Source organism: Passer domesticus, chromosome 1 (genome assembly GCF_036417665.1).
Source record: "Passer domesticus isolate bPasDom1 chromosome 1, bPasDom1.hap1, whole genome shotgun sequence".
Lineage (NCBI taxonomy): Eukaryota > Metazoa > Chordata > Aves > Passeriformes > Passeridae > Passer > Passer domesticus.
In genome coordinates, this window is record NC_087474.1 from 42,130,513 (window position 1) to 42,157,248 (window position 26,736).

The 26,736-nt window shown below is 40.6% G+C and overlaps 1 protein-coding gene across 1 annotated transcript; it reads right to left on the reverse strand.

The window, feature by feature from the left end:
* Window positions 1-235: 235 nt before the first annotated feature.
* On the reverse strand, window positions 236-22,284 carry PIK3R4 (phosphoinositide-3-kinase regulatory subunit 4). The gene is made up of 20 exons (XM_064415885.1): window positions 22,190-22,284; window positions 21,259-22,027; window positions 19,885-20,018; window positions 19,128-19,710; window positions 17,642-17,776; window positions 15,518-15,739; window positions 13,983-14,156; window positions 12,694-12,839; window positions 11,398-11,601; window positions 10,405-10,606; window positions 8,682-8,881; window positions 7,523-7,733; window positions 7,015-7,180; window positions 6,408-6,572; window positions 5,141-5,352; window positions 4,734-4,865; window positions 3,427-3,527; window positions 2,333-2,421; window positions 1,768-1,876; window positions 236-847 (listed from the first exon to the last, which is right to left on the reverse strand). The coding sequence occupies exons 2-20, from the start codon at window positions 21,986-21,988 to the stop codon at window positions 677-679; spliced, it is 4,086 nt and encodes a 1,361-aa protein (XP_064271955.1). The 5' UTR covers window positions 21,989-22,027; window positions 22,190-22,284; the 3' UTR covers window positions 236-676.
* Between the last annotated feature and the right edge of the window lie 4,452 nt (window positions 22,285-26,736).

Consider the following 26,736-nt stretch of genomic DNA (forward strand, 5'->3'; position numbering starts at 1 on the left):
GTGCTGCTTTAGGTTCCCAGGACAGCAGAGCTTAGCTTTAGACTCAAGTTTAAAGCAAGCTGGATGCAAGGCACAGTTGAGGACCAAGGACACAACTGTCAAAGGACAGCTGAGGATTGACACAATGCTAAGCTGATCTCAAATGACAATTAACAGCCCAATGGCTCTGCCAGCTAAGACTGCAGAATCACTGCAGTGGAACCACAGATGTAAAGAAACCCAAGTACCAAACAGGGAAGCTCAAGTGGACTTTATTATAGTTATTAGAATGTACAGGGACATCAGTGCACTTGTTCTTATTTCATTTCTCAGATTCAACACAGGAGCAGTTAGACACCAGCTCTTTGCTTTGTGCACATTTAGAATGTGTCATGTGGGACATCCTTAAATAATTTTCTGAAAGGTTGTTGAAGAACAATGTAGTCAAAACCAAGCTAAGTGACTTCATAGATTCCCTGATATTTCAAGGAAATGCTATGGATACCAAAAAGCTTTAATGTAAGAAGTGATTAGGAAGTGCCAACAGGGTGGTAGGATACAGGGAACTGATTTTATCATTGCTTTTACAGTTTTTAAAGTCCATTCCATTCCATTAACTGGAAACAGTCCTTGAAAACTTCATTGTAACACTATTTCTTTATTACAAATATTTACATACTATATATTAGTACAGTTTTTATTTCCACACTTTAACGATCCCATCCCTTGATGCAGTTACTATAAACCCTTGTGTGGTCTGGAAAGTGGCAATATCTGTGATAATATCATGATGCCCAACTGGGAGAGACTCTGGGCCCTTCCTAGGGGTCTCATCAGTGGGCCCCATCTTCTGCTTGTTCTGAATTTCCTGTATAAAAACAAAATGAGAAACACTATTTACAGAAGGGTGAGCGTTTGCAAAGAGAGCCTGTCATCCATATTAGGTTGTCAATATAAGAAGACCACAAAATCTCTTCTACCAAAGAACCAATCAAACAAAAATGCCCAACCATACAACCTCACACTCTTTGACAGTTTTCTCAGGATTACTCCTTGGTTCATTTCTTTTCATCACACACAGCCAAAGTCTTAATCTAAACTGACATTACAGCTCTTGGTTAGGTAAACAATGGGGCTTTTTCTCATATTTATTTCAATGACACTAAGATTTGATATTCCAATAGGGAGGCAAAAAGTTATAGGAACACATACATCTTGGCTTCCCAAAGCTTTTATAAAAACTGCTTCAATAGCATAAATGTAATTTAAAAGTTTGAGAAGAAACACTAAAAAACAGTGCATTGGGTACTGATTTGTTTTAGTCACCTTTGAAGTAGCACTCAATTTGTTGAACTGAAACAAAACATTGTGCTATTTAACAACTAGCAACACTGCCAGTTCCCAAAGTCACTCTGAAGGATGTAACAAAAACTTCAGCATGCAGCTACTGTATTATCCTGGTGCCAGTGCATCACACATGCTAAGGTCCTACCCAAAAGACATTCCAAACACTGATCAAAGCCAAAAGTGTTAAAAGTCTAAATTTCAATATCCCAAAAAGAATATAAGACTTGGGCCTCTGCATGTAGGCAGTATTTGGTGAGCCCAATTCTGTCAAAAACAAATTATGTACCCCTTTTAAAGTAACTTGTTCCCAACTGCCAAAAAAATGCAATGCTGACAGCATCCACAAAAAGTGAGAGCAAGCGAGTTTATCCTGCAATGAGTGCAATCCATAGGACCATCCAAAGGCAAGCAGAATAGGTGTCTATCAGACAAAGCAAATACCTGAACCACCTCTGTGCCCTCAATTATCTTCCTGTAGTAGGAAACAGATGGGCAATTAGAACTTCCAGCAACAACATATGATCTCTCAGGGTAGGCTAGATCCCAAAACCTAAACATAAAGAAACAAAATCAAGGTGAGGTGTTCAATTCTATCAGCTTAAAACAGCTGCTTAAAAATGGTCTTGCTCTTATGATGAAAATGAGTGGGCACAAATGCTATCTGCTTTCTACACTTAGTGAAAGGGAGTGGTGTAGAGAAATTTACACTCATGCTAAGCTCACACATGAATTATTTTTTGGTTTTGTCATGGAGCTTGTGAAGAATTTTACAGAAGGATAACCACTGTATTTCAGAGTACACATTATGCTTCAGAGAAGCACCAAGTTCTGCAGTCCTTATGCTGAGAACGATTTCCTCAGCTCACTGATGTTTACTAATGAACACATGTTCAGCATTATTGTTTTGGCTTCTTAGAGATTACTTAGGAAACACTTGGCAAAATTTAGTACACCAGCAGGGGTGGAGGGGAGAGTGACAAACAAGAAAGTTGTTTCGTTTGATTACCTTATTTTCATGTCTGAGCCTGCTGTCAGTAATATGGGATTACCAGAAGCTGGACTACAGTATATTCCGTGGATGCTGTGAGGAGAAGGCTAGCAGGAAAAAGGGATATATGAAAATAACTTATCAGCAATAGCTGTCACCATGCTTCAGAAAGAGAATGCATTCCTTGCCACATTCATCCACCCAGTTTCCAAATCTTTCTGGCAAATGCCAAGTCACTTTAATGGGCCACATCTTAATATATTAATGTAAATTGCTCCCTTACACTTTACAGAGCAATAAAACTGAATTAACCCTCCATAATCCTCTCTTTTTGAGTCTTGGAAATTAGATTCTCAATGATGAGAGATTATTTTTAAAAGAATCAGGAAGGCAAATCCTACTGAAAAGCACATGGATGCTTAAATTTTTGGACTATGAAGGCATTATGGGACAGATATACAACAGAAAACTATCTTAGATCATGGAGCTCCCTGTGTAAAGAAGGGCAGGACTGAAATGAACTCAACCTGCAATCATTGTAGCACATACAAACTTAGGTTTAAGTAGATTCCAGACAGGCATTCACAACATTTATAGAAGCAGCTGTGGTAGTTTTTGTCTATGGATTTGTGAACCATATTCCAGATTGCTCCTTTCCCAATTAAGTCCTTGAAGAAGAACCACTTCATGCTTTAAACTAGCAGTTAAGTGTAGTAGTGCTATTATATTACAGAAAGAATGTGTAAAAGAGCAGATGTTTACAGAAGTATGCATAGCCCCAGGAACAGCAAGTAAAAATAAGTACAAGATGCCACACCATGAATTTTGGCTTTTCCATAATCTTTACAAGCTTAACCAGCCCACTGGTTTTCTAAGAACATGGCTGGGTATAACAAGTGAGTGTTACAAGTACATTCCACAGACAGTGGAAGGTACCATTGAAGATTTAGGTTACACTGCTGTTTTACAAAGGGCATTTAATTCTGACAGATAGAACAGTTATGGTGCAAAAATGAATCCAAAGGCAAGTTCTGTACTGAGGCACAGCATGGAGTCTAAGGTTGTTCTAACCCTGGCTACACAACAGAAACTAGAAAAGAAAGAGACCAGACCTGCAGTTCTGAAAGAGGTGGTGCACTGCTGGCCCACAGAGTGAAGCGTCGATCACCAGTTTCCATATCCCACATGGAGACTTCATTGTTGCCTTGAACAGCTACAGGAAAGATAAAGCCAGTGCAAAAAGTATAAAACAGATTGGTTGGCTCTTGCTGTTTGCTCTACTGACATGACATAGATGGAATGACACAGAGACACTCTCTGTTTGCTCTCTGCAGCATTTGTGTTAGTCTTGCTTCAGTACTTTGGTTTGGCTTCAAAGCAGCTTCACTATAATTAAAAGTGCCTGATTTAAAGGAGTTTAAAGGAAACCTGATTTAATTCTCAACCCCTTTAAAAATGTATAAAACCCTCAGTTTCCTCCCTAGATAACTCCCTAGCTTTCTTTAAGAAGGATAGATGGTTTGTTCAGCATTGTCATCAGGCACTTTGGAGAACACTCCTATGCAAGTAAGAAAACAATCCAAAGTTACAGAGTTCAGTAGCTACAATGAACTTCCACACTCATGTGGACAGGTAAAGAATTCTGTTCAAGGGTTTGCTTACAAGACTGGCAGCAACATAGCAGGCAAGGACTATTTTATAATAATCCAAAATTATGAACTCTGTCATTCCTTTAGTCTTTCACGGGGAGGAAACCAACTAGAAAGCATAGTGAAACTTGCTTTATTTGTACGTTTCTTCAAGCAATTTGTTTTCTCTCCCAGAGTGGTTAAAAACTCAAAATAGGAAGTGAAGGCTAAAAGCAAGTAAAATATGAAACTCAAACTACTCTCATTTTACAGCAACTTGATAAATTTTATTATTTAGGATTAGTTTAAGGTACTTGTCCATTTCAGAATGTACTCCTGACACAAACATATAAAAGTCTATGACAGTGCCACATGCAGGGAGGATGAAGCAGCTGGAAGTGTATCAGATGAGGAATCTTGGAGATTTCCAGAAGTTCTAACCTATGACACAGCTAGCTTAGATTGAAGAGGGAATTGGAATTCAATCTCTGCTCTACAGAAGGTGGTAGCAGATTTCCCATCTGCTTCAATGTATGTGATGAGTTTGAATTTAATCTTTTGTAACATTTTGTCCTTAAAAAGGAATGGGGTAGACAACACACAGGTAGGGCCCCTAATGAGAGTTGCAATGCTCAGAAGATGAGAATTTTAAACACTGTCATTTTGACAATGGCTAAACCCTACTTTTTTTCTTTTCAACTTTCCACCAGGGCTTGAAGCAGAAGCTGAAAAAAAAGCTGCTTTAATCACAACCTCTGGCAATTGTGAGGTAAGTTTAAGACATCTTTTACCTGCTATTACCCAGGACTGATAGACAGGATGCATGAGCAGGCGTCTGATTCGGGCCTTGGAAGGATGAGAGTGGCTGGAGATAGGTAACTGAAACCTCATGTCCCAACATGCCATGGTACCATTGCTTGTTCCTGGTGAGAAAAAGCTCCCCTTAGTCAGAGGGATAAATACATGAGTTTTTGTCCCTATCTCCGTGTTCTGCTCCTAGGGAGATGGCCTTCAGCCTCAAGTTCTTAGCAGGTAGAATACTTCTCAAAAATAGATGAGAAGATATTTCTCTCCCCTTGTTGCATATGCTAGTAAAATCAGATCAACCAAAAGCTTGAGCTGTTGTTACTGTAAGAGAAAACCATAGGGAAGAGGGGGGCAGGGAAGAGAGAGAAACTAACAAGAAATACAGGCTTACCAATACACAGCCAGCACTGGTGTATGTCCACAGCAAATGAAGTTATGAGGCCTAACTTCAAATCGTGTTTCAGTGTCCAAGCGTTGCTGCTAGATCGCAAATCCCAGCCAACCAGAGATCCATTAACTGTTCCATAAGCCAGGACTGACTGGGCTCCTGAATTGAAGTGATGAATGTCTACCACACAGCCATCATCCTTCAGATCTAACGACCTGGGTTAAAATAATAAACTAATTTAGACACAGGTATGACTCCCTCCAAGTTTAAGACTCCTTCAAACAGCTTTTTCCTCTTTGTGTCACTTCTCAAGGCATCTGCCAGAAACAGCTTTCTGAATTCAGTACAATGGATGCTTATGCTCTCTCAAATCTCTCTGCTGGTAGGACCTGCTGGTCAGCAGCCCTTTGCAAACATAAACACAGCTCTGTGCTCTGGGTCGGGGCAATCCAAAGCACAAATATAGGCTGGTTTGGGAATACGCTGAGAGCAGCCCGGAGCAGAAAACTTGGGAGTGTTGGCTGATGAGAAGCTCAGCATGATCCAGCAATGTCTGCTCACAGCCAAAAAAAGCCACCCACAACAGAAGAATCAAAAGTGTGGGCAGCAGGTTGTGGAGGTGATTCTCCCTCTCTCTGCTCCACACTTGTGAGACCCCTCCAGCAGTACTGTGAGTACTTTCTGAGGCCTGGACACACCTCTCACTCAAACTGGAAGATTAAGTTGTAGCTTCAGTGCCAAATGTTCAAACACTGCTCATATGGAGGTAAGAAAAAAGCTCAATCAAGCCCGAAGATTCCCTTACATACCATCCCATTACCAATATCTCTACCAACTTATCACATTAAGAACCTGAGAGGAAAAATTGCAGGTCTGAGGCGACATCACATGCTGTACATCTGTAAACATTTATCTAATGACCTGCAAAACAACCTTCAAAATCACATGGTAAGTATTAAGATTGCAACAAAGGAACTAACCAATCTCAGTACATAATTAAACAAGTCAGAACTATTCAGAATGGCTGTTTCAAGCTCATAATGTGCTCATTGACACAAGAAGGACAAATATCCTATAGCTAAGAAGGGTCAGCTCTGCACAGCTGCCTTTCAACCCTTCTGTATGAAGCAGGAAAAGAACATGGATTACAGCCTTCCAGTACAGCTTGGGCTCAGCCAGCAGGAAGCCTAGAGCAAATTTAAAGATCTGAGGAATATACTAACAGCTTGAGCTCTGTGTGTGGTGAGATTTAACTGCTTTAAGTACATACCTGCTTTGTATTGGATGAATTTTAGGAGATTTAGGGAGCTTTGAGGCTTCAATACCAAGAAGCTGGATGGCACCATTATCTGAAGCTATAGCCAAGTAATGTGAACCTTGGCAAAATGTAAGTGTCTTTACATGTCCTCCAATGCGAGAGTATGTCAAAATTGATCTAAACAGTACAGAGAGAAATAGGGTAAGAGAAAAAAGAGGTTGTTTTTGGTGGCACTTGAAAAAAAAACAACACTTCTCTTAAACACCTACTCAAAACCAATGGCTCTTGAGAAAGGTCTGAAAATAACATTTTCTAGCTGTTCCAAAATGAGAAAGCAAAAAAGCCAGTATTGGCTTTAAACAACCACAGCAGAATATATTTATATATGTACAAAAATGAAATCAAAAAGCCTGTAATTATTATGGCTACAAAGCATTTTTTCTTTTATTAACTAATTGAAACAGCAATCTAATATTATAGATGCAAGCCAAGAGGAACACTAATGTATCTCCTTATTGATATTTCCAGTACACCCACAAGTGATTCATATTTTCCTCCCTGCCCTACTTTATTTTTCACTCTAAATCGCAGACCCAACTACCACAGGTTTTTAAGTTACCTGGTTGTAGTGGTTTTTCCTTCCATTTTTTGGCTGTTCCAGACCTTCACTGTGCCATCATTTGAGCAAGTGGCAAAAATGGAGTGTTCGTCAGAGACCCGAATGCGATTCACAGCAGACTTGTGCTCATGAAGGTGAGCTACCAACAACCCTTTGGGACGCCATCCTACAGGGAAAACAAAACCACAGCCGAATCAGGAACATGCAAGTCCCCCCAGATCCATCCATTAACAGCTAGATCAGGATATAGTCATTACAACTGCAAAGCACAGACAGCACTGAAAACAGTATTAAGGCATTTTAAATATTAAACGCAAAAGCCTACTCGCTCAGTTCTAAATTAGACACTAGGTCATAGGTGCTGTGCACAGTAAACACATTTCCTAAACTAAGAATTTCCTCTTTTCTTCGTCCTTTGCATTTTTTCATGAAAGGATGATATCTTGACTCAAATTATATATATATATATATAATATTTATCTAATAACCTCAGTGGCCTGTGATGTACCTGGAGGTGGGGGCTTGCTCTCCCACTCAGCATTCTCCATCATCTGTTTGGCAAGTCTCTCTGCATTACACTGCTCTCTCTTCTGCTGGATCAGCTGCTGCAGCTCAGTTTTGCAGGTGGTGATGCGCAGCTGGTGTGCAGATGGGGACATCGTGCTGCTCAGAGCCTGCAGGGTTGGCTTCCTGGGCTGGACAACTGCTCCATCAGATGCCTGTAGGAAATCAGCCCTTAAAAATATATGCCTTACATTCTACACACAGATAAATCCCCCTCATAAGATTTCTGTGTCACACACAGTGAATAAAAATGGAAAAAATCTTTTTTATTAAAACAATTAGCAATGAATTAGCATTAAAAAATGCTGCTTGCATGAAGACAATTAAAAATAGTGAAAATTATTATTTATATAAAATATTAACATTCTCTTATTCTACTCTGTTTGCCTACTCTGCTCTATATTCTGTCTAAAGAAACTGTAATGTGCTGTGCACAGCTATTAATATGATTATTACAGAGGCAATTATTGCTCTCAAGACTGAAAAAATTAAAGGTTAGCTCTCAAATTCATTTACGTTGGGCTTTAAAAACCAAAGTGTGAAGAGTTTCCCTTATAGTTCAGGGTAGGCACACTCATTTAAAGAAAACAGAAGTTAATCTCAAACTAGAAACCAAACAGGAAAGAGTGTTCAGTGTCAAGACATGCCTCCAAGGCCTGCAGAGTTCCCAGCCTATCCTTCTCTAGCCAGTACTAAGTATTACAGGTACAGGATGCCTAAATGCTACTGTGATTTCCAAGTTAAAACCATGATATCTCTTCCTTACAACATGTATCAGGGCATTCAATTTGAGGAAAAGTCTTCCCTGCCAGAGAAGTTTACATAATAATTGTCTAATCCGCAAAGCCCCATCTCTTTGTGCAAAGCATCTATTTGTTAGTGAAGCTCAAGAAACTAAACTTACTTCAGTCCTCTCTCAGTTCCTATTTTAAAAATAAGAACTTGAAAGTCAGCAACTCTGCTAAAGACACCAGCCAACAGCATGGCTGGTGTCAAATAACCTCCAAACAAAACAAGAACATCACATCCCTATATTCCCACTTGACATTAAAACAATTAAATCATTTCAGGTAAGATGCAAACATAGTATTTTTCAGGTATACCTGTGGAGATGATGACAAAGTGGCACAAATGCCAGCTGAGGACTCTGAACGAAGTGGTTTCCCAGCTTGGATGGCGTCAGTATCAGTAGTTTGCCCATGTCCTTTGGATATTGGCTGGGAGATGTTTGTGGGTTCCAGGGACCCAAACATGCTTTTCCATTCTTCATTTACATTTGAATCTTGCTTTACATGCTTTCTAGCTATAAGTATTTGGGAGGGAGGGAGGGAGTGGGAGAAGAAGAAAACAAAACACGCCAAACATTACCATGACCACATTCACTCAGGATTGTCATTACTTTGAGACTACATGGAAGTCTAATGTTTACATGCCAGATTGTTATGTAGGTACAGAGAAAACCCTACTGCTGTGTGGTGGAGATCAGCTGACAGACATTTTTAAGGGGAACCAAACAAAGCACTTGCCTCGTGTGCTCACATCCTCTGGATCCTATAGCCGACTCACATAATAGATCACTTCACTAGAGGGAAAGCTTACATCTAGAAGGCTGCAGGATTACACTCCACCATATGATAAATTTTTCTTATAGAATCATGGAAGTGTTTGGGTCATTTAGTCCAACCACCCTGCAATAAGCAGGGACATCAACAATAAATTTGTAACAGCACAGTACACAAATCATTGTTGGTGTCAAATACAATCAATTTTCCATCATAATTGCAACATTACCTGTAGATTCAACTATGTTATCCCTTTAAATAGGAAATTTATTTATTTATAGCATTCCTTTAGAGTCACTTAGAACTGTAAAATATAGACAGAAAAAGAAAAACATGGAACAAAGTAAATTTGGACAAAGTCAGTGAAGAAAAGTTAAAGGCATAAAGATTTTAAGGGTAACAGCTTTGGGTGAAACAAATTACTTCAAGTACAGACTTCATATACACTAGTTTTAAATCATGTTGACTCCTCATTCAAGGATGCAAAAAAATGAAAAATCCTACACTTCTGTACAATCCTAAACTTTCCTTTACAATTATATGCAAAACACCCTAATTCTGGAAACAAGTCATTAATAGTATAGGTTTTCCAGATATTTGTGTATTTCTATATGTAAAAACACAGAACCTACCACTGATGTAATAGAAGAGGGAATTACAAGCTTGAGAGAGTAAAGAGGAAGCTCAAACTGTCTGGCAAATAAGAATTTTGAGGATTGGAATAGTTAGCAGTAAGTGGATTTCAAGTCTGAACAAGGAAATGTAAGAGGTTTTTTGAGCTGAAAGAAGAGCAGGTTAAAAAAAGTAAAATGGGAGTCAATGAGAAGCTGAAGAACCCTAGGGCCAAAACACATGTACCTGGGTGAGCAACAGCTGGCAACTCCTCAGTGCCAGCTTGAGCAGTTTTCAGTTTTCTTCAGGCTACCTCAAGAAACACCCAGGATTTTCACAGTTAAAGAGCTTGGCCCTTGTTGAGAGTTGTAGCTTCCAACATTTACACTGTTGCCATGAGTCACTAGAGTCCTGTTTGTCACAATCAGCTGAAAAACTGCACCTCAGTCAAAATAATTTAAAATATTCTCAGAGGAAGAAAATCCCCATTTTTCAATGATCAGAGAACATCCCACCACCTCACATTTCAAACAGAAGCAGTTTTCCTGTTGCAAATTCAGTGAGGATGGTGATAGTCATGTAGGCTGATTTACTGAGAACACCCTGAAAGGAAGGCTATACTTCAACTATATAGATCACAAAATATACTAACCACGTTTGTCATCAGAATCCTGCTTTGTTTTAACAAGATCCACTTGTCTTCCAGTTATTCCCAGAGCTGACAAGTCAATCACCCCTTTGTGACTGCTGTCATGCAGGTGGCTCTGATCCACAATATTTGCTTTAGCTTTATTAGATTTTAACATAAAGTCCTTCAGTGCTAACAGTTTGTCTTCTTCCTCCTCAGTCATCCCCTAAAGAATAAAAAAAAAGGTAATATTACTCTTCTCTTAACGATAACATGCATCAAGGCATGAAGATTTAAGAAGCAGTAAAATTAATAACCGGCTCAGAAGCACAGAAGAGCACATCCCCAGAATTCAAAGCATCAGTCCACTGCTCATACAAAACATAAAGTAAGCTACTGCAGTATAAGAATATCTTTCCCCCTAAGGAATGGGGCAAGGAAAAGTGAAAGGGCAGAACAGAATTTATTGCTGGATCACTCTCTGGTGCAATCTGCTTAGCTGCCACCCAGACCATGCTTACAGCCCACAAGCCATGGGGGGCAGGGGGGAAAAACCACACAGCTACAGTCCTTTGTCTTCCCACTTCTCACTACTTTGGGTGGGTGATTCTCTTCACATATATGCCTCAAGATTTTCCAGCTCCATTTCCTTTTGGCACACATGTCTAGCACTTTGACAAATACATACTCCTTTATCCAGCACAATGCACTTAATCCAGCAATGCTCTGTAATGCTGCCACATAAAGGATGCATCAGAAATGGCATACAGCCATTTTTTAAAGACTTAGGTGGTATTTATATGTCTCTATATCTGGCAGATCTTTTAAACATCTTTAAGCTCTGAACAACTTGTCCCACAAGCATATCCTGAAATCAGTGAAGTTAACGGCTTGGGGGATCAGAACCTCAGACTGGGAGTCCTTCATAGAAGGAACTGCAAGGTCAAGGCTTGTGGAGGTGTACAGAGCCCAAGAGTCTCAAGCCTGACTTTTAAAGTACCAATAAAACCCAATTACTTGTGAAAGAAGCTTCTTCAAGAGCTGTGCAATGGCAGGGTCCTCTGGGGGTGGGCACTCAGAGAGAGCTCCAGTTCTCTTCATCTGACGCAAGTGCAGGTGTCGGAAGAGGCTTGTGATGTCCTTTGATCTTAAGACATAATCAAATATGGAACGGCTGACAGGCTCCTTAAGTACACTCAGCAGGACTATTTCTTTGTCTACCTGCAATTCAAACCAGTCAACATGATGATATCCACATAACCTGTACAAATCATCCAGATTCAACTTGTCTCTTTCTTGAAAATAAGATCTGTATTGGTCATGTCAGACTTTCTCCATTCTCTTCCCCTCTTTCTTATAAAGTACTTCTCATAGCTTGCTGTCTACATGAAAAACAACTTCAAAATGAGTCCAGAATGAAGACTTAATATTACAATCCAGCTTCATGTTACCCACCACTCACTTGCTACATATAGTGTTGCATAGCAAAGAAAAGATTTATATACTAAAATGAAGAAGAAAAGATTTATATACTAATATGACAGAAATGAACAAGACAAATTTATTAATCAGTGCCTAAAACAGCACAAAGAACATGTAAACACAGAAAAATGTTATTATATTGAAGTTCCCATCTACAAGGTTTTCAACAAAATGTTAAACACAGGGTGCATTTCTCAATGTACATACTGCAATTATTTCTTCTCTATCTATTAAAACATCTGAGAGGTGCAGTCTACAAGTCCTGAAGTTGTAAGCAAAGATGCCTATATGGTCATACTACCAGCATCATGTAGGTCATTCCTGGACATGCACTAATAGTAAATGACTTAAGTCATTCATGCTGAGCATTGTGCCCCGACCCTTGGCAAAGCACTGAAACACAGGAGTGGTTCTGGTGAAATCACAAGCATGGTAATCGCTAATTAACAGACTGGTTTTGTAGATGAAAGCAGAACATAAACCAACTTGTTTCACAGTCAACTTTCTGTCCTTTTTAGACTCCTATAAACTAGCACAGTATTGTAAGAGTTTGACTATAAACAAGGCAGAAAAGGCTTGAACCAAAAACATACCTGCTGATTTTAGGCTTTGTAAAATGTTTTGCATTTTACAACAAATTTGAGACAACAGTCTTTAAAACATGGAAAGCAATGGCCATTCTATAAATCTGCTAGCAGAGATCAAAAAAATCTATAATTGCCTGTAATCTTAATTGAAAAAAAAAAGCGTATATGGTCCTTATAGCCAAGACAAACTTATGAATCATGGCTAGTCCAGATATATTCCCATTAATATTATTGGAAGTATTACCTGTATTATTGGTTGTGTGATAAAAGGATGGAGGTATGGCATCAGCTTGCAATAGACATCAGCAATATTCAAATACTGTGCCACCACGGTGATAAATCCAACTGCACCATAACATATCCAAAGATTAGGGTGACACAGGAATGGTGCTGAAAGAAAAACAGGCTGATAAAACATATCATTCATATAGAGAGAGGAGATCATCCTGCATATGGCAGCCTGTGATGTAATTTCCTTTTAACAGAATTACTCCCAAACGGAGCCTTCTTTCCTCCGGAGCACCAAGGTTAAAACATTCATATGGAGGAAATTATTTCATGGATTTCACTGTAGTCATGCTGCTCAATTTCACTGCTCTTGCCAAAAAGCATATTTTCCTTATTTGCTCATTTCAATCCCTAATTGTCAACTACAGATTTTCAATGGAGACTAATCCAAAAATAAATCTCAACCACCTTCTAACAATTACAGTGAATCCTAAAACTGGTGATTTATTTTTTTCTCTTTAAGTAAATACTTTATTCTTTCCTGCTTTCCCTCTCTTCCTTGAAGAGTCACTACTTATGAGATTACGAGACTCAGAAGTCCCCCTAATTATGTGGGCTTTAAGAAGTTGTTGTCAAGGCACTGTATCTAGTTCTGAGATGTAATCACAGATCATCTGCTCCAAATTCTGAGTGCATTTGTAAAACTGTAACATTAAGAAGAAGCAGACTACATCTCAAAAGATCACTTGGGTTTTGGTTTTTTTTCATAAGTAGCTGTTAAATCTTGGGTACATTAAATTAAATTGATGAGCCTGATCAGGAAGGAGAGACCAACTCTGCAACAAAGGGTGTATTGATTTAATGGGTTTTTATGGTATTACAATAAGAAAGGATCGTGATTGTCTGAATTCTCTCATCTTCAAAGGCTAATGCGTGTTTGCAAGTTATGTGCCTGATGCACTATCAGAAGCAGCCAGGATTTTTTCTTTACAGCAGGTTGCCATGTGGACCAAGGAAAGATCTTAGAGCAGAAAGTTTTTGGAATGAGTGTTTTTTGCTGCTGTCCTACGTAAAATCTGAGAAGATGCTTTCAATTTGTTCTACCAAAACTATTATTTTAGAGTCCTGAGCACTAACATGGTTCAACACGGTGATACTAGGTCCATACCACAATTTTGTTTAGATTCTAAAACAGAACTACAGGTTTGTATTCTGGACAGCTAACCTGACAGTGGAACTTTATGTAGTACTGAGATTTCTTTTCTATACTAGGAAAACGGGGTATTCTTCAGTATTCCAACTTACCGATATCACAAGCAAACTCATAAATATGGGGCTTTTGCAAGAGCCCCAGCTGGCACATACAAGTAAGAGCATTGAGGGCTTTATAAATGACAAATTCTTCAGCATCACTGAGACCTTGCTGAAGCAGAGGTTTGAGTATTGATGAGCTTTGCCAGCCAACATAAGCAGCAACACCTGAAACATAAAAATAATATAAAAATCCAAACCAAACTGATAAACACCAGAAAACTCTATGTCTTCCTATCTGAATTGAGAGTAAACATAAAATAACTATATTGCTTCTAATCTAATAAGGTAATAATCAATATACTTGTTCATGTCTTAATGCTGGACATTGCAGCCCTTTGCTAAAAGGAAGAGAGGAAGGAGAGAAACAGCACTAGAAAGAGAAATATTCTCAGTGCCACTGCTACAGAAAGGCAGCTTCTCACAACCACAGGCAGCAGTGCCTGCACTTATTTAAATACCAGTTAGAGAGCTCAGTTCTGAAGATGTGCAAATGCCTGAAGTAAAATAAAAACATAACTTTAGAACTTAATCTGAATTCTTCTGTGGATGTTTTGAATGGACACTGGGAGAGGAGTTAAAAACATAGGTTACATGTCTTCATTTTTAATTGCCTCACATGTCTCTATGTCTTTTGCAAGAAATCAGAACACTTGGGGCTGTGCTTTGGCTTTTCCATTGCTCCTTCTAAACAATTTCTGATAAGTTATCAATATCACTTCTTGGCAGTTTGCCAGCACAGCATTTTGTGGCTTGCCGTTACAGTGGAATGTGTAGCTACTATAATGGCCACAATGAAAGTCAGATCATTATTGTTTTTCCTGCCATGCACCTGAAGTACCATTTTTGCTCTCAGGAACTGCACTTGGGAAAGTTTTCTTGACCCACAAATCCTGAGCACTGACTCGCATCAATGGTCATGTGGATTTCCAACATACATGGAGCATTAAATATACTCAACAGCTGATGTCATTTGTGGTAAGATTTTTTTTAATTGTTATGAAGTATTCTGAAGTAACAGGTGATGTTTTAAGGCATTACAAAAAACTTTTCCAGTTATAACTTCAGCATATACCAACGCCTAGTTTTCATCATATGAACAGATCTCCTGAAGTGAACGCGACCATGTGCACGTGTGAAGTGATGCATCTACTATAGAGCTTGCAGAAATCCTAGTAATCACTTTCCATAATTTAGCTTTTTAATTTAGCTGGCTATAGCAGAGACTCAAAGAAGAAAAAAAACATTTAAATTCAAATTTTTTAATGTTAATCTACCCTAGACTTAAATGCCTCAGTTGCATTTGTATTAAACATTTGGACTAAAAGAAGTACAAATTTGTATCTACATTGTTTCATCTTCATTCCCTAATGAAACATTTCCACCCAATAATTCAGAAAACTCTTTTCTTATAAATTCTAGAAATCATTATAAGAAAGGACTTTCATATGACTTATTTTTTCACATCCTGGAAACTGTTAATTTATTTATTTTCTTTCCACTCTCTTTGGCCGAAACCAAACACTTACCAACAATGCTGTCAAAGAAAGCTCCTCGAAGATGCCAGTCATTCTTGTCATTTAAGAAAGTGATCATATGAGACAGAAGAACATCATTGGCTTTTTGACGTCCAAAAAAGACACACAGACGTGTTATTCCATTTTCCATCAGTGTCTGTTTCACAATATTCTCTGGGTCACTTAGCAAAGTCACAACTTTCTGCTGGACCATTTCATGCAAGGCTTGCAACTCTGCAAGGGACAACAGGATGAACATTTTGGCTGACAAGAAACAGTGTGTGCATGTGTACCACCTGCTGCCAAAGGAGTTACAGTGACAGGTCATCCTGAACAACACCCAACTGTAAAATTGACAATGCAACAGAACCTCAAAAGTTCCAACAAGGGCTTACCAAAGACTTCAGGCTAAGCATGAGGTGGTGACAAAGTCAAAGAGTAGAGAAAGGTGAGACATTTTTACCCAGATCAATTTATTCTAAACTTCTTGCAACTTTCACTAAGATGATTCCACTCATTTTATACATATAGATGATATGCAGATGTGAAGATGCATAAGAATGAGTCAGCAGCAACGTTACCACAGTAAACAAAATGCTTTGAGGCAATTTTGGTTTGATATGTTTATTTGACTATGAATTTCAAAATTTGTGAACTGACAACAGATCAAGACTATGTTTTTATTTGGGCAGATAGATTCACTTCATTAAGCATACAGAAAGGAATATAAGAACACTTCAAAAAGTGAGTGCTTCCAGTTTCATTAAATTTCTGCAGTTAATCTAACAATACTGATGAAAAATTTGAAGATGACCTTGCCTATGGCTTCTACTTCATGACACAATTAAAAAAAGTATTTAAATGGAAGTAACAGATTGTTAATGCACTGCATATTATTAAGAACTACAAGGCAGGATCTCAAACAAGCAACACAAAAACTTCAGCTACTGCTGCACCAGTTTTGAGGGGTGATTATCATTTGCCTGCAGTCAGAAGTCCAGCTAATTTGCTTTCTATCGTGACCCTGTCTATCAGCCACATGAAAAATCTGCCTCCTTGGTACAAATTTCTCATGCTTGGTTTCAAAAATTGTGAAAAGAACAGAACTACTCAAGCTTCTTTCTTCTTTATGTTACTTCCTTCATCTCCAAGCTATCTCAAGGGATAGGGGACAGCATTTCTTAGAAACACAGCCAAAACAATGGAGCTTCCTCTCTCACTCCTCAGCAATTCTGAGCACCCTACCCCTTACATGAAGGAATTTGAAGAGGATCTTTTATATTTGGTTTTAGTAGATTTGTTGCTGTTTTATTTTAAAGTATCATCCTGCAACTAGTTAAGAGATAATTGCCTTTTCCCCAAATGGAATATGTGCAGGATGTTTACCAACTCTGATTAGTTACAGATTGCTCTCTTAGCCCAGAAGAGAAATGACAGTTTTTAAGCACAAACTCTTTTCAGCTTAGATTTGCCCAGCATTCTTCTGGGAATTTATGCAACATTAAAAGGCACTGGAGATGACACACAGGTCACTTATTACCATGTGTCTTTACAAAGGAAAAGGAAAAGAAAATCCATCCTTAGGATTTTAATTCATTCTCTGCACTAGTTATAATACAATGTTACAGTAATGTTACTCCCAAATGGCATCCACACATTTAGTTTTACCAGGCAAACAGACAAGAACTGTGAAGCACAGGGACAGAAAAGGAAGAATGAAAAATACAGTGCAAGGACTATGCTAGAATTTGACAGGTTTTCCAAAGCTAACGCTGCTTCCCACTCCAACAGAAGCAGTATTTGGAACACAGGCGTGTTTTTGCAGCTGTCTTGTTTATGAGATAAGCTGGAAGTGAAGCTGGATATGCAACGAAGCAACCAGCATCACAGTCAAAAACCTTGAGGATCTCTGGAGAAGAAAAATATGCTCATTTATATACCTTTTTGTCTCTCACAGCATTCAGAGCAGAGGTGTCTGCCTCTGCAGGAAGCTGTCACACACTTTGATACTGGTCAAGACAAAACATTCTTTCCATTTGACAGGAAGGCTAAGCTTTGAGAGATGAGATAAATCAGTGCTACCTAGGAGCTTTGGCCCATGATTTGCTATTATAAGCAGGCAAAAAGTGACATTACCTGTGTCATAGTTATCACTAGGGTGAGATGTTTCATCCATTTCTTCACCATTTGGTTCATTTTCCATGTTCAAATTTTTCAGCTGTACTAACTCCAGAAATCTCAGAGCTGTTTCTGCCAATAATGCTATGTTTTCTGCAAAGGAAAACATTTTGGTTAAGAATTGTTCCACTTTGCCAATTTACATCAGTCTGATGAGAGACTGCAGTCACTGACAACACCAGTCACGATGGGCAAATGAGACTGAAATTACACAGGATGCTCTGGTCAACCCACTTCTGTTGACTCCCAGCAAAGCTACCAAAGTACATCAAATCACACAGTCCTTTTGTCATGCAACAAGTGGAAAAATCCTAATTTATTACACCTAATTTGTTACACCTGATATTAGGTGTAACAAAGACTAATTTAGTTTTTCTAGAACAAACCCTAAATACCACTTAATCTCAGTTTAGCGACTAAATAACTTGATAAGACTGTAAAGGTCAAATAGCCAGACTTAACTAACATTGCCACATAGTAGACTGCAACAAAATAACACCAAACCCCCACACCAGGACACGTATCCTAGGGAATAACAACTTGTTACCCTGGAATCCACTTTTGGAACACCTGTCAGGGTATCTATCCAGACGATTTGGCACCGTTCTGCACCATTTGGAAGCTGCTGAAGCAACTCAGGCTGCATTATATGGGTCAGCCACTGCTGGCACAGGGACAATAACATCAAGGCAGAAGTCTCACTTAAGCAGCCGTTCTGAGTGTCATCCAAATCAACAGCAACATGCCAATGGAGCCTGCCCACAGCCCGGGACAAATACTCTTAAGTCACCAGTCTGACCACTTTCAAAAGTGTACTACAGTAACAGAAGTTAACTCAGTTAGACTACCTTTAAATACATTAATGTATTTGAAATTTGAATTTATCACAGTGACCACAAACAATCGGTTCTATTCATTAAGTATAAAAAGGTCTTCAATAATTATTTTTATCAGTTTACTTAGTAAACAAAAGAAAAATATCACCTGACGTTTTCAACTAAAAAAACCCCAAAACCTAATGAAAATGTGCTAGTCATAGCAAGTAAGGGCACACGGTAAATAGCAAACATGGGCATGACTACAAAGCTTCTTCCTGAACTGTGCACAACTCATACATCTGAATAACATCTCAAGAAAACATCTGTTACAGTATAAGCCAGTTTATTACAGAGCAAATAATCTAATTTCAGCCCCTGCATATCAAATTTCATGTTGTGGGAAAACAGCTCTGCAGCCCAGCAACACACTGATGTTTTAAGTTAGTTTCTTATTTATTCAGTTTCATCAGGCTATTTTATGGAAACAATCAGAGCTAATGAAATGTGACTACAGGTGTTCATACCTGCAGTCACTTCTGAGACTCCTGGCAAGTTTTACTGACATAAACAGTTAACAGAACACAGAAAAGCTCAAGATTTGGAGTTTTGACTGGATGTCCTCTTACCAGCATATGCAAGTCTGACGATGGTGGCTTCATCCTGGGCCAAGTGTGCAATGCCTGGCAGAATGTATTCTGGGTAAATGTTAATATCATTGCGTGGCACCTCTTTGACGAGAGCAAGAACTTTAGTTAGTGTCCTCACAGATTCTGCCCTCACCCTGGGCACAGAGTCGTTGCTGAAATGTAACAGATAAGGAGTAATACGATCCAGAAGAATCTCTACACTTAATCTTGGTGCTAAATGAAGAATCAGCTCCAAAGCAGCCAGTTTTGAATCACAGTACTTGAGAGTCTGTAAACAGGAAGTTATCACAGACACTAGAATAACCAGCCCATTCTCTTTTGTCTCTCCCTCGGCCTTCTCTGTGCGATCGTGCCCACAGAGATTGTGAATGATGTTGTCCAGATCTTTTCGTATGACCAATATACGCTCATCTGCTGACACAAACGTTTCTTTGGCAAACTGAGCCATGTAAGGCTGAAGGAAAGTGTAAAATATTTCAGGAAATGCATTGTTACGTTGCTGTTTCAAATAATCTTCAGCTGCCAAACGCTTATCTGGCTCTCGATGGATCATCTGAGTGACCTTGAGAAAGGCAGAAGTAGGAGGGAGCGGGAGAGAAAGATCAAAAGTTTAGACATTTGTAATACAAAAACATCAAAACCCAAACCCAGATAATAAGCAATCTGTCACCAAAGTAGGTGAAATAAACTGCAAACAGAACACACAGATGGTTCTAATTCTGTAGCCCATCCTTACCAGTTCTCTGATGCTGCGGTCTTCAATTTTGTTTAGGACTTGATCAGGGGAAAAGAGGCCATTTCTGTACGCCAAAAGCTGAGATAAATCAAACAAGGGTACACCTTCTGTGAAGAGCTCTGCTATTACACAACCTGTGACAGAAATAAAAAAATAAGTCAAAGATGTCAGAGGATTATAAACAGACACTTTAACTTTGTTTTCTATATGCAGACAAGAACAAACCCCAAACAAGTCTTGATTAAAAATAAGGCAAATGAGATTCCAAATTAATTTGTAGAGAGAAGATAACATCTCAAGCTCCAAAACCTGGCTACTATACTTGATCCCTGAAATCTGTTCCAAGCAACCTATTTCAAGCATGTCAACAGCAGAGGAGTTTGCAATTAGAAAACATGAGGCAGTGAGTTCAGCCACCTGCCAGCTGGAAAATCCATCACTAGAAAAGGAACCCACATCACTGTCATGTGGAAGAAGAGTGTGGTAAGTCAGCATGGGTCGGGTAGTAGATCAAAATTAAGCAGCCCTTTCACAGAAGGTAAAGAAATAACTTCTGCTCCCACAGCTGATGCTGGGGCACAGCATATATTCACTCACACGACTGCCAAAACCAGACCCCCAGTATTGTGTACATGACACAAGTCTCTCTTCAAAGAACCTGCTCCTGCAGTTTGCTCCCAACAGTCTGTTTTATCAGTGGAGTGTACTGGAAGTTTGGCCATAAGAGCAACTTGTAAAATGAAGTAACCATTTCCTTTAAATTAATATTTTCAATCTCTTTAAGGGGAGAAAAAACAAAATAAAAACCCAAGGGCTAAACTCATGACTTTCAAGACCAGGCAAAGACTCAAGGCAGTCTCCCACAGTCAAACTCTTAACTAGTATTTGTGAGTGGGACCACAACAGGACTTTGCTCCCACTTTGTGCCTGTGGGGGAAATAAAATGAGAATAGGCTTCTAGAGCCAGTATTGCCAAATTACCCTGAAAGCTGTGTCAGTCCCCCCAGAACTGGGCCATGGACTAGTTTCTCCTCTCAGGCCCCATGAGGCACATGCTTCTCTGCCAACAGAAGATGGATTGTTCCTTGAAGAACCATCTCTTTCCTAAAGCATAGATGGGCCATAACAGAATAGTTTGTGATTTCTCTCCTCAGATAATAGTGATACACTTAAATTATGTAGCCTACTATGTTGTCTTTGTATTTTTCTGTGAATGAAACAGGTTTGGGTCTTTATGCTTAAAACACACAAGTTTTTAACATGCTGCTCTCCAAGTCTGCTGTAAGAAAAAAAAAACAACCAGGAATGAAAAAACCCCAGTAAAGTTCTTCTGCACTGCATTAGTAAGAAACAACGCCTGATAGCTTCAAGTACCTGCAGAAAAGATATCCATTGCACGTTTTAACTCCCCTCTTGTTCGCTGATTGCTATTTGCCAGGTCCACCAAAGGAGTGGAAGGGTCCCGCATGTTTTCCAGCTCCGTGGCAAACATGCTGCCATCGACAAAGCGCTCGGGAGCAATGTAACACGTTCTCCTCCGGGATGTGTCAAAGAAATAATTGAAGTCAGCAGGATTGTCTTCAGGAAGGTAAGTTGGTTTAAAACTGGCAAAGTCAGTTAGAAGAACCCAGTTCCAGCTGGTCACCATGATGTTCTCTGTTTTAATATCACCGTGGCGGACCCCAGATTTGTGCGCTTGGTCCACCGCGGTGAGGATCTGGAAAGCGATCCACCTTTTCTCAATGTTGTTCAGGAACGGCCTGGTACTAATTCGGTCATAAAGGTTGTCCCGTACGTACTGTCTGAAAAGCATGGCGGCCTTCTCGGACAGGGTGGCTTTCTGGAAGGGGAGGCAGTTCTGTGCCGAGTGTAACCTTATCTTCAGCTCCTCCAGCTCCTGCTTGTAGCTCGTCAGGGGCAAGGTGGGATCCTGAATGGCAAACACCTTCACGACCACCAGCCCCTCCCGGTGCTTGGCTCGGGCCACCTTGAAGAAGCGGGTGCTGCCCAGGCTCTTGTCGTACTCGAAGTCGTGGATGTCCGAGAAGTAGCTGTCCACCGAGAGGATCTGCGAGGGGGCGATGCCAGCCAGCTGGTTCCCCATGGCGACACCTCCTGCTGACCGGGGCTCTGCCGCGTCTGCCTGCGGACAAACACAGCGCGGATCCCACGCAGCCCCGGGTCTGCCCCGCTGCCCGGGCCCGCGGGCCGCGCTCCCCGCCCCGAGCGGGCCCGGCCGCCGCCGCCGCCCAGGCCCGGCCGCCCGGGCCGGCCCCAGGGGCGCGGGTCCCCCCGCAGCACTCACCGGCCCAGGCGGAGCCGGGACCCCGGCCCCGGAGGCGGTGAGAGGGAGCGAGGCGGGACTCGGGGCGGCGGAACCGGCACCGCCGGGCGGGCGGGGAAGGGGCGGTGCCGTGAGCTCACATCCTGCCCCGGCCGGCGGCGCCCGGGCTGGCCCCGAGAGTCCGCGGCGCTGCCAGCGCGGTGACACCCGGCCGGCCCTTCTCGCCGCCTGGCCTCGCGGCCTCCTGATGGACTTTTTTCCCCCTCCCCTCTGTCTCCATTCCCTGGAAGGGTTTATTTTTGTTTGTTTGCTCTGCCACGGGAAGAGGCCAGGGCGGCAGCGTATAGGTGATGTGTTCAGGCCGGCTTTAAGTTGTTTCCATCTGTTTGTTTAGCCACGCTAGGGAAGAGCTGTGGGGGTGCGGCGTCTCCTGTGAGCCTGGTGCTGAGCCAGCCCAAGCAGTGGGGTCGGAAGGTGACTGCAGAGATGGAGCTGCTGGTGGAACGGGCCTCAGGAGCATCAGTCAGGAGCTTCTCAGCAAATAGGAGAAGAGCTGCCATGCTTCCTTCTCCTGGTGCTTAGCACTGGGTGTCTGTAGGCTTTTACAGGTGGCTTCACTTCTATGTGTCCTGACAATGCATGGTATATCTGAAATATGAGAAAAAAGGCTTTTCGTGGCAAACAAAATCATTGGCTTTTTCACAGTTTAATCTGAAAGTGCTTGAGAGCAAGACACCCAGGGCAGAGTTTGTTCATTCTCCCCTTTGCCTTTTCCCTTTGCTGTGTTCTTTCTTTGCTGCCTATGGCACATTACCAAAGACATGGTATTTGGGTCTCACAGACCAGTGCTTGTATACTCAAAACTTTGCTTAATACAAGATTGCCACCAGCCATGTGTGAGGTTACTTAATCTTACTGTCTTCAAAGTGGTTTGGGTTGTCCTAGTGTGGGTTTCTTGCCAGCAGGACTCTCATGTCAGTAATGGACACCTGGAGAGTTAGCCTGTCCCAGGACAGAAATCTGAGCCCAGGCCTAGGGCTAGGCTAGGACTAGGATCAGGGTGAGGAGAATGAGAAGCAGGGAACCTTCTGGCATTAGACTGGTGCCTAGGCACAGTTCCTTCTAGGGTCATAACTGTCATGCCATTTTTTCCCTTTGGAATCCCATGATCTGGACCTAACTTCCATCAGCAAGACCTTTACCTAGAGGGCAGGTAGAGCAGGCATAAAGTGTCAGGGAAGTTTGGAAGAGAAGACACATAACTCAGTTTTCTGCTCTGCTAGAAGCCTGGCAGGTTGGCTTCATGCTGTAGCACTGTAAACAGCGCTGTTTGGCTCCTGTCACAGTGGGTAGGGAAGGGAATGTGGAGTGGTGACTATTGTGCTTCCTTTTTGACTTTGAAAAAGACTGTATTCTAATTGTACCCTAGTATCCTTCCTAGTCACCTAAAACTTCATTCCCTTGTTTTAGGGCATAAGGTGGGTGGAAAAAGCTGTGTAAGGAGACAACTGAGTGGCTGCTAAAAGTCTGGCTAAGTTGGTTGTTGATTGTCTTGTAAATTACTAAAAGGGTAATCAGAAAATCTCCATGGACTTGTCTGCAAAACAGTTACATAGGTGTTGCTCTGTCTAATGGAAAAAGTAAATGGATTTAGAGCAGAAGGGGTTTCTCAGTTGCATCTGTCAGGCCCTGCACCTTAGCTGTGCTCTCCAGCCTTTGATCATAGAAGGTAAATTCCGTTTCCAAAGTAGGGCAGGGCTTTTTCATAGCCAGAGCTCTCTGTAGCTGCCGCAGGCAGACTTTGCTCCGAGCTGAGCCGTTAGCTGCTGTCTCCAAGCTAAGGCATATTTATTGCCTGTGCACACGGTTGTCAGGGGCTAGAGTCATGCTTCAAGCCACTTTTTCAGCCACCTGTGTCAGGGTGACAGCCTCCACACAGTGCCAGGTGTACAGCATGTGTGCGGAGAGAGATACAAAAGCACATTTTCATGCTCTTTATTGGAAGTTTAGCTAAACTGGCCACAGCAAATGGAGGAGGTGCATTTATGTCTTCAGAGCAATAAAATGGAAAAAAAGCATGAATTGTGTATATGCTCTCCTCTTTCAACTCCTCTTCTTCCTAGGTCATATACTGTTTAGGTGCTCCTCCAAATCAAAAACAAATAAGAAGGAGAATTTATCATATCTGTGGCATCTTTGGTCAGCATTTATTCAGAGGTACAGAAGAAGTAAAAATAGACATTTAGTTTTAGCTGTTGATCATGCTGAAGTTAACAGAAGTTATATAAGCTGTCGAATACATTGTCATATTTTTCCTTGTCTCCCAAATCTGCTTCCGTTCTAAAGCAAACATCCTTGGGTATCTATGGAAATGCAATGCCTTTCATCATTTCTTGAAAATGTCAGAACTCTGCTGCTTCTGCAGAGCTGAGCTTAGAAACAGAAAAACCAAAGAGCATTGTCATATCAGAAGTCTCCTTTAAATCGTGGATGAGGACTGGAAATTGCCTGGAAACTGCCTGGGTTCAGTGGTGTGTCCTATGGATCTCCAATGCTCTTGCCCCAGTACAAAGAATTTGTCCCTATTTACTCAGACCAGGGCTAATGGAAATATTTATGTTGTGTGGAACCAAAACTGCTTTGAAAGAAGAAAGGAGATCTAATGAATCTTCAACCTAAAGCATCTTGGAATAAGAACAAAGCTTCTCAAATTTGTATGTTTTACTGAAAAGGGTTTGGAAGGTTTTAATTTCTTATTCTCTATGCCAGATTTTGGGTGATTTTTTTTTCTTTCAAAATGGTTCATTAATATGGCAGTTGACTTTCTAGGAATGTGGTTTTTTAATTACTAATTTGCAAAGGGATTCAAGATCTGTGCATATCACCCCTGATTAGTATGTCTGCACATTGTAAAACATTCTGCAGCACCATTCTGTGCTATCACATCTTGTGACAGTCTGTCCTGCTGATTTAGCAAGACTGCACTGCATGCAATGTGGCAGTGATCCCAGGGACTTAAATGGGTGAGAGAAATGGTTTATAGAATACTTTCTTAAAAATTGCCTGAGGTAGGAGAACTGCCTCAAGTTTAGTCTCCAGACTGATGTACTGACAAATTTGTTCCCTTGTCATGTGCTAATTGTTTTGGAATGGGAATCACTTGCTCCTGGATCTTTCTACCAAAGCAGCATGTACAAAATTAATTTCACAAAACTCAGCAAGAGACCATATGGAAGGGGAAAAATGGTATTTATTTTAAACAAAGTTGATTTCAGTCACTAGCACATTGTGTTGTGGATGTCAGTCCCTTGCACTCCCACACCGTGTACTCAGAAGCATCCAGTCATGTGTGATACTTTCATACACAATCTTCTATTAATGTTTCATTCAGACCACACAGAAAGTTAAATTGCTCTAGCACACATGCCCACCATTGGGTTATACTGGTGCAGTTTTCTTCTGTGTCTGCAGCTACTTTTAACTTTGGGAATTAAAAAGAGAAAGATGGAAATTGTAGAGGCGAGTTCTATTACATACCTTAAAAACCTGAGCCTTAAACATACCTGCAGGTTGTGGATAGTTCTTATAACCACTCCCATGCAGGGGGAGTAGAGCATGAAGAATGCTTTGCTCCTTTTCTTCTGCAGAACTGTGGAGATTTTCTGAGGTAAATGTTGCTGTTTTGAGCTTCAAATGAAATTTGGGTGACTCTTTAATCTGAGGAATTGAACAAATACATTTGATTCCTTTGCCTGAGACTCAGAAATGGCTCTTCTGTATTAGCCACAAGTCAGCTAATGGTCATCTTTTACTGGACTAAGTCAGCTCCTGTGCCAAACACCTCATGCTTTTTATTTTCATGTATCTTAGTTTAGTTAACCTAAGCTCCAATGCCAAACACCTCATATATTTAATTAAAGTATTTTAGTTTAATTTTTAAATTATTCTATTTTACTTTTTGGTTTGTGTGTTTTTTGTTATTTTATTTTATTTTATTTTATTTTATTTTATTTTATTTTATTTTATTTTATTTTATACAGTGACTATTTAGTTTTCCTTTGAAATCCAGGGTACAAATCCCAAACTGGGTTCTTGGGCACAGATTTAACATGTTCTTCAATAAAGGTACCAGCTCTGTGCTAAACAAGCTGCTCTCTACCAGATCCAGACTCGGTCTCAGCTGTGACCCCACAGAAATGCCAAGTGTTTCCAAGGAAGCAGGCCTCTGCTGAGAGGTTTGTGTGTTTCATCTGTGTATTTTGTGTGCTGATGAGAATTTGGGAGGGTCTAACAGAGTGGCCAGCACATTTTGAAAACATGTTTTAGACAGGCAGGGTTTATGGAAAGCGCATGCCTTCCCAAAGCAATTATAACTCACCATTTCCAGGGCTTTGGTTTCCCATGCCCCACTTGTTCCTGTCTCAGTAGGAGATAATTTTACCGAGACATAGAGGAGACTGTTCAAAGCATCTGCTGACAAAGGGCTGAGTGTCATGTTGCAAATGCATGTCCTCATTTGCTGGAATTGTAGAGGCAAAAGATAGCACAGAACTGGGGTTGAATATTAA

Bases quoted from the DNA above. Each gene is read 5' to 3' on its own strand.
- PIK3R4 (XM_064415885.1), bottom strand. From the start codon at position 21,988: ATGGGGAACCAGCTGGCTGGCATCGCCCCCTCGCAGATCCTCTCGGTG. The intron at 20,019-21,258 runs GTACTTGAAGCT...TTTCTGTCACAG, and splicing joins AATGGATATCTTTTCTGCAG to GTTGTGTAATAGCAGAGCTC. The intron at 3,528-4,733 runs GTAAAAGATGTC...TCTTTCCTGTAG, and splicing joins TCAGTCCTGGGTAATAGCAG to CTGTTCAAGGCAACAATGAA.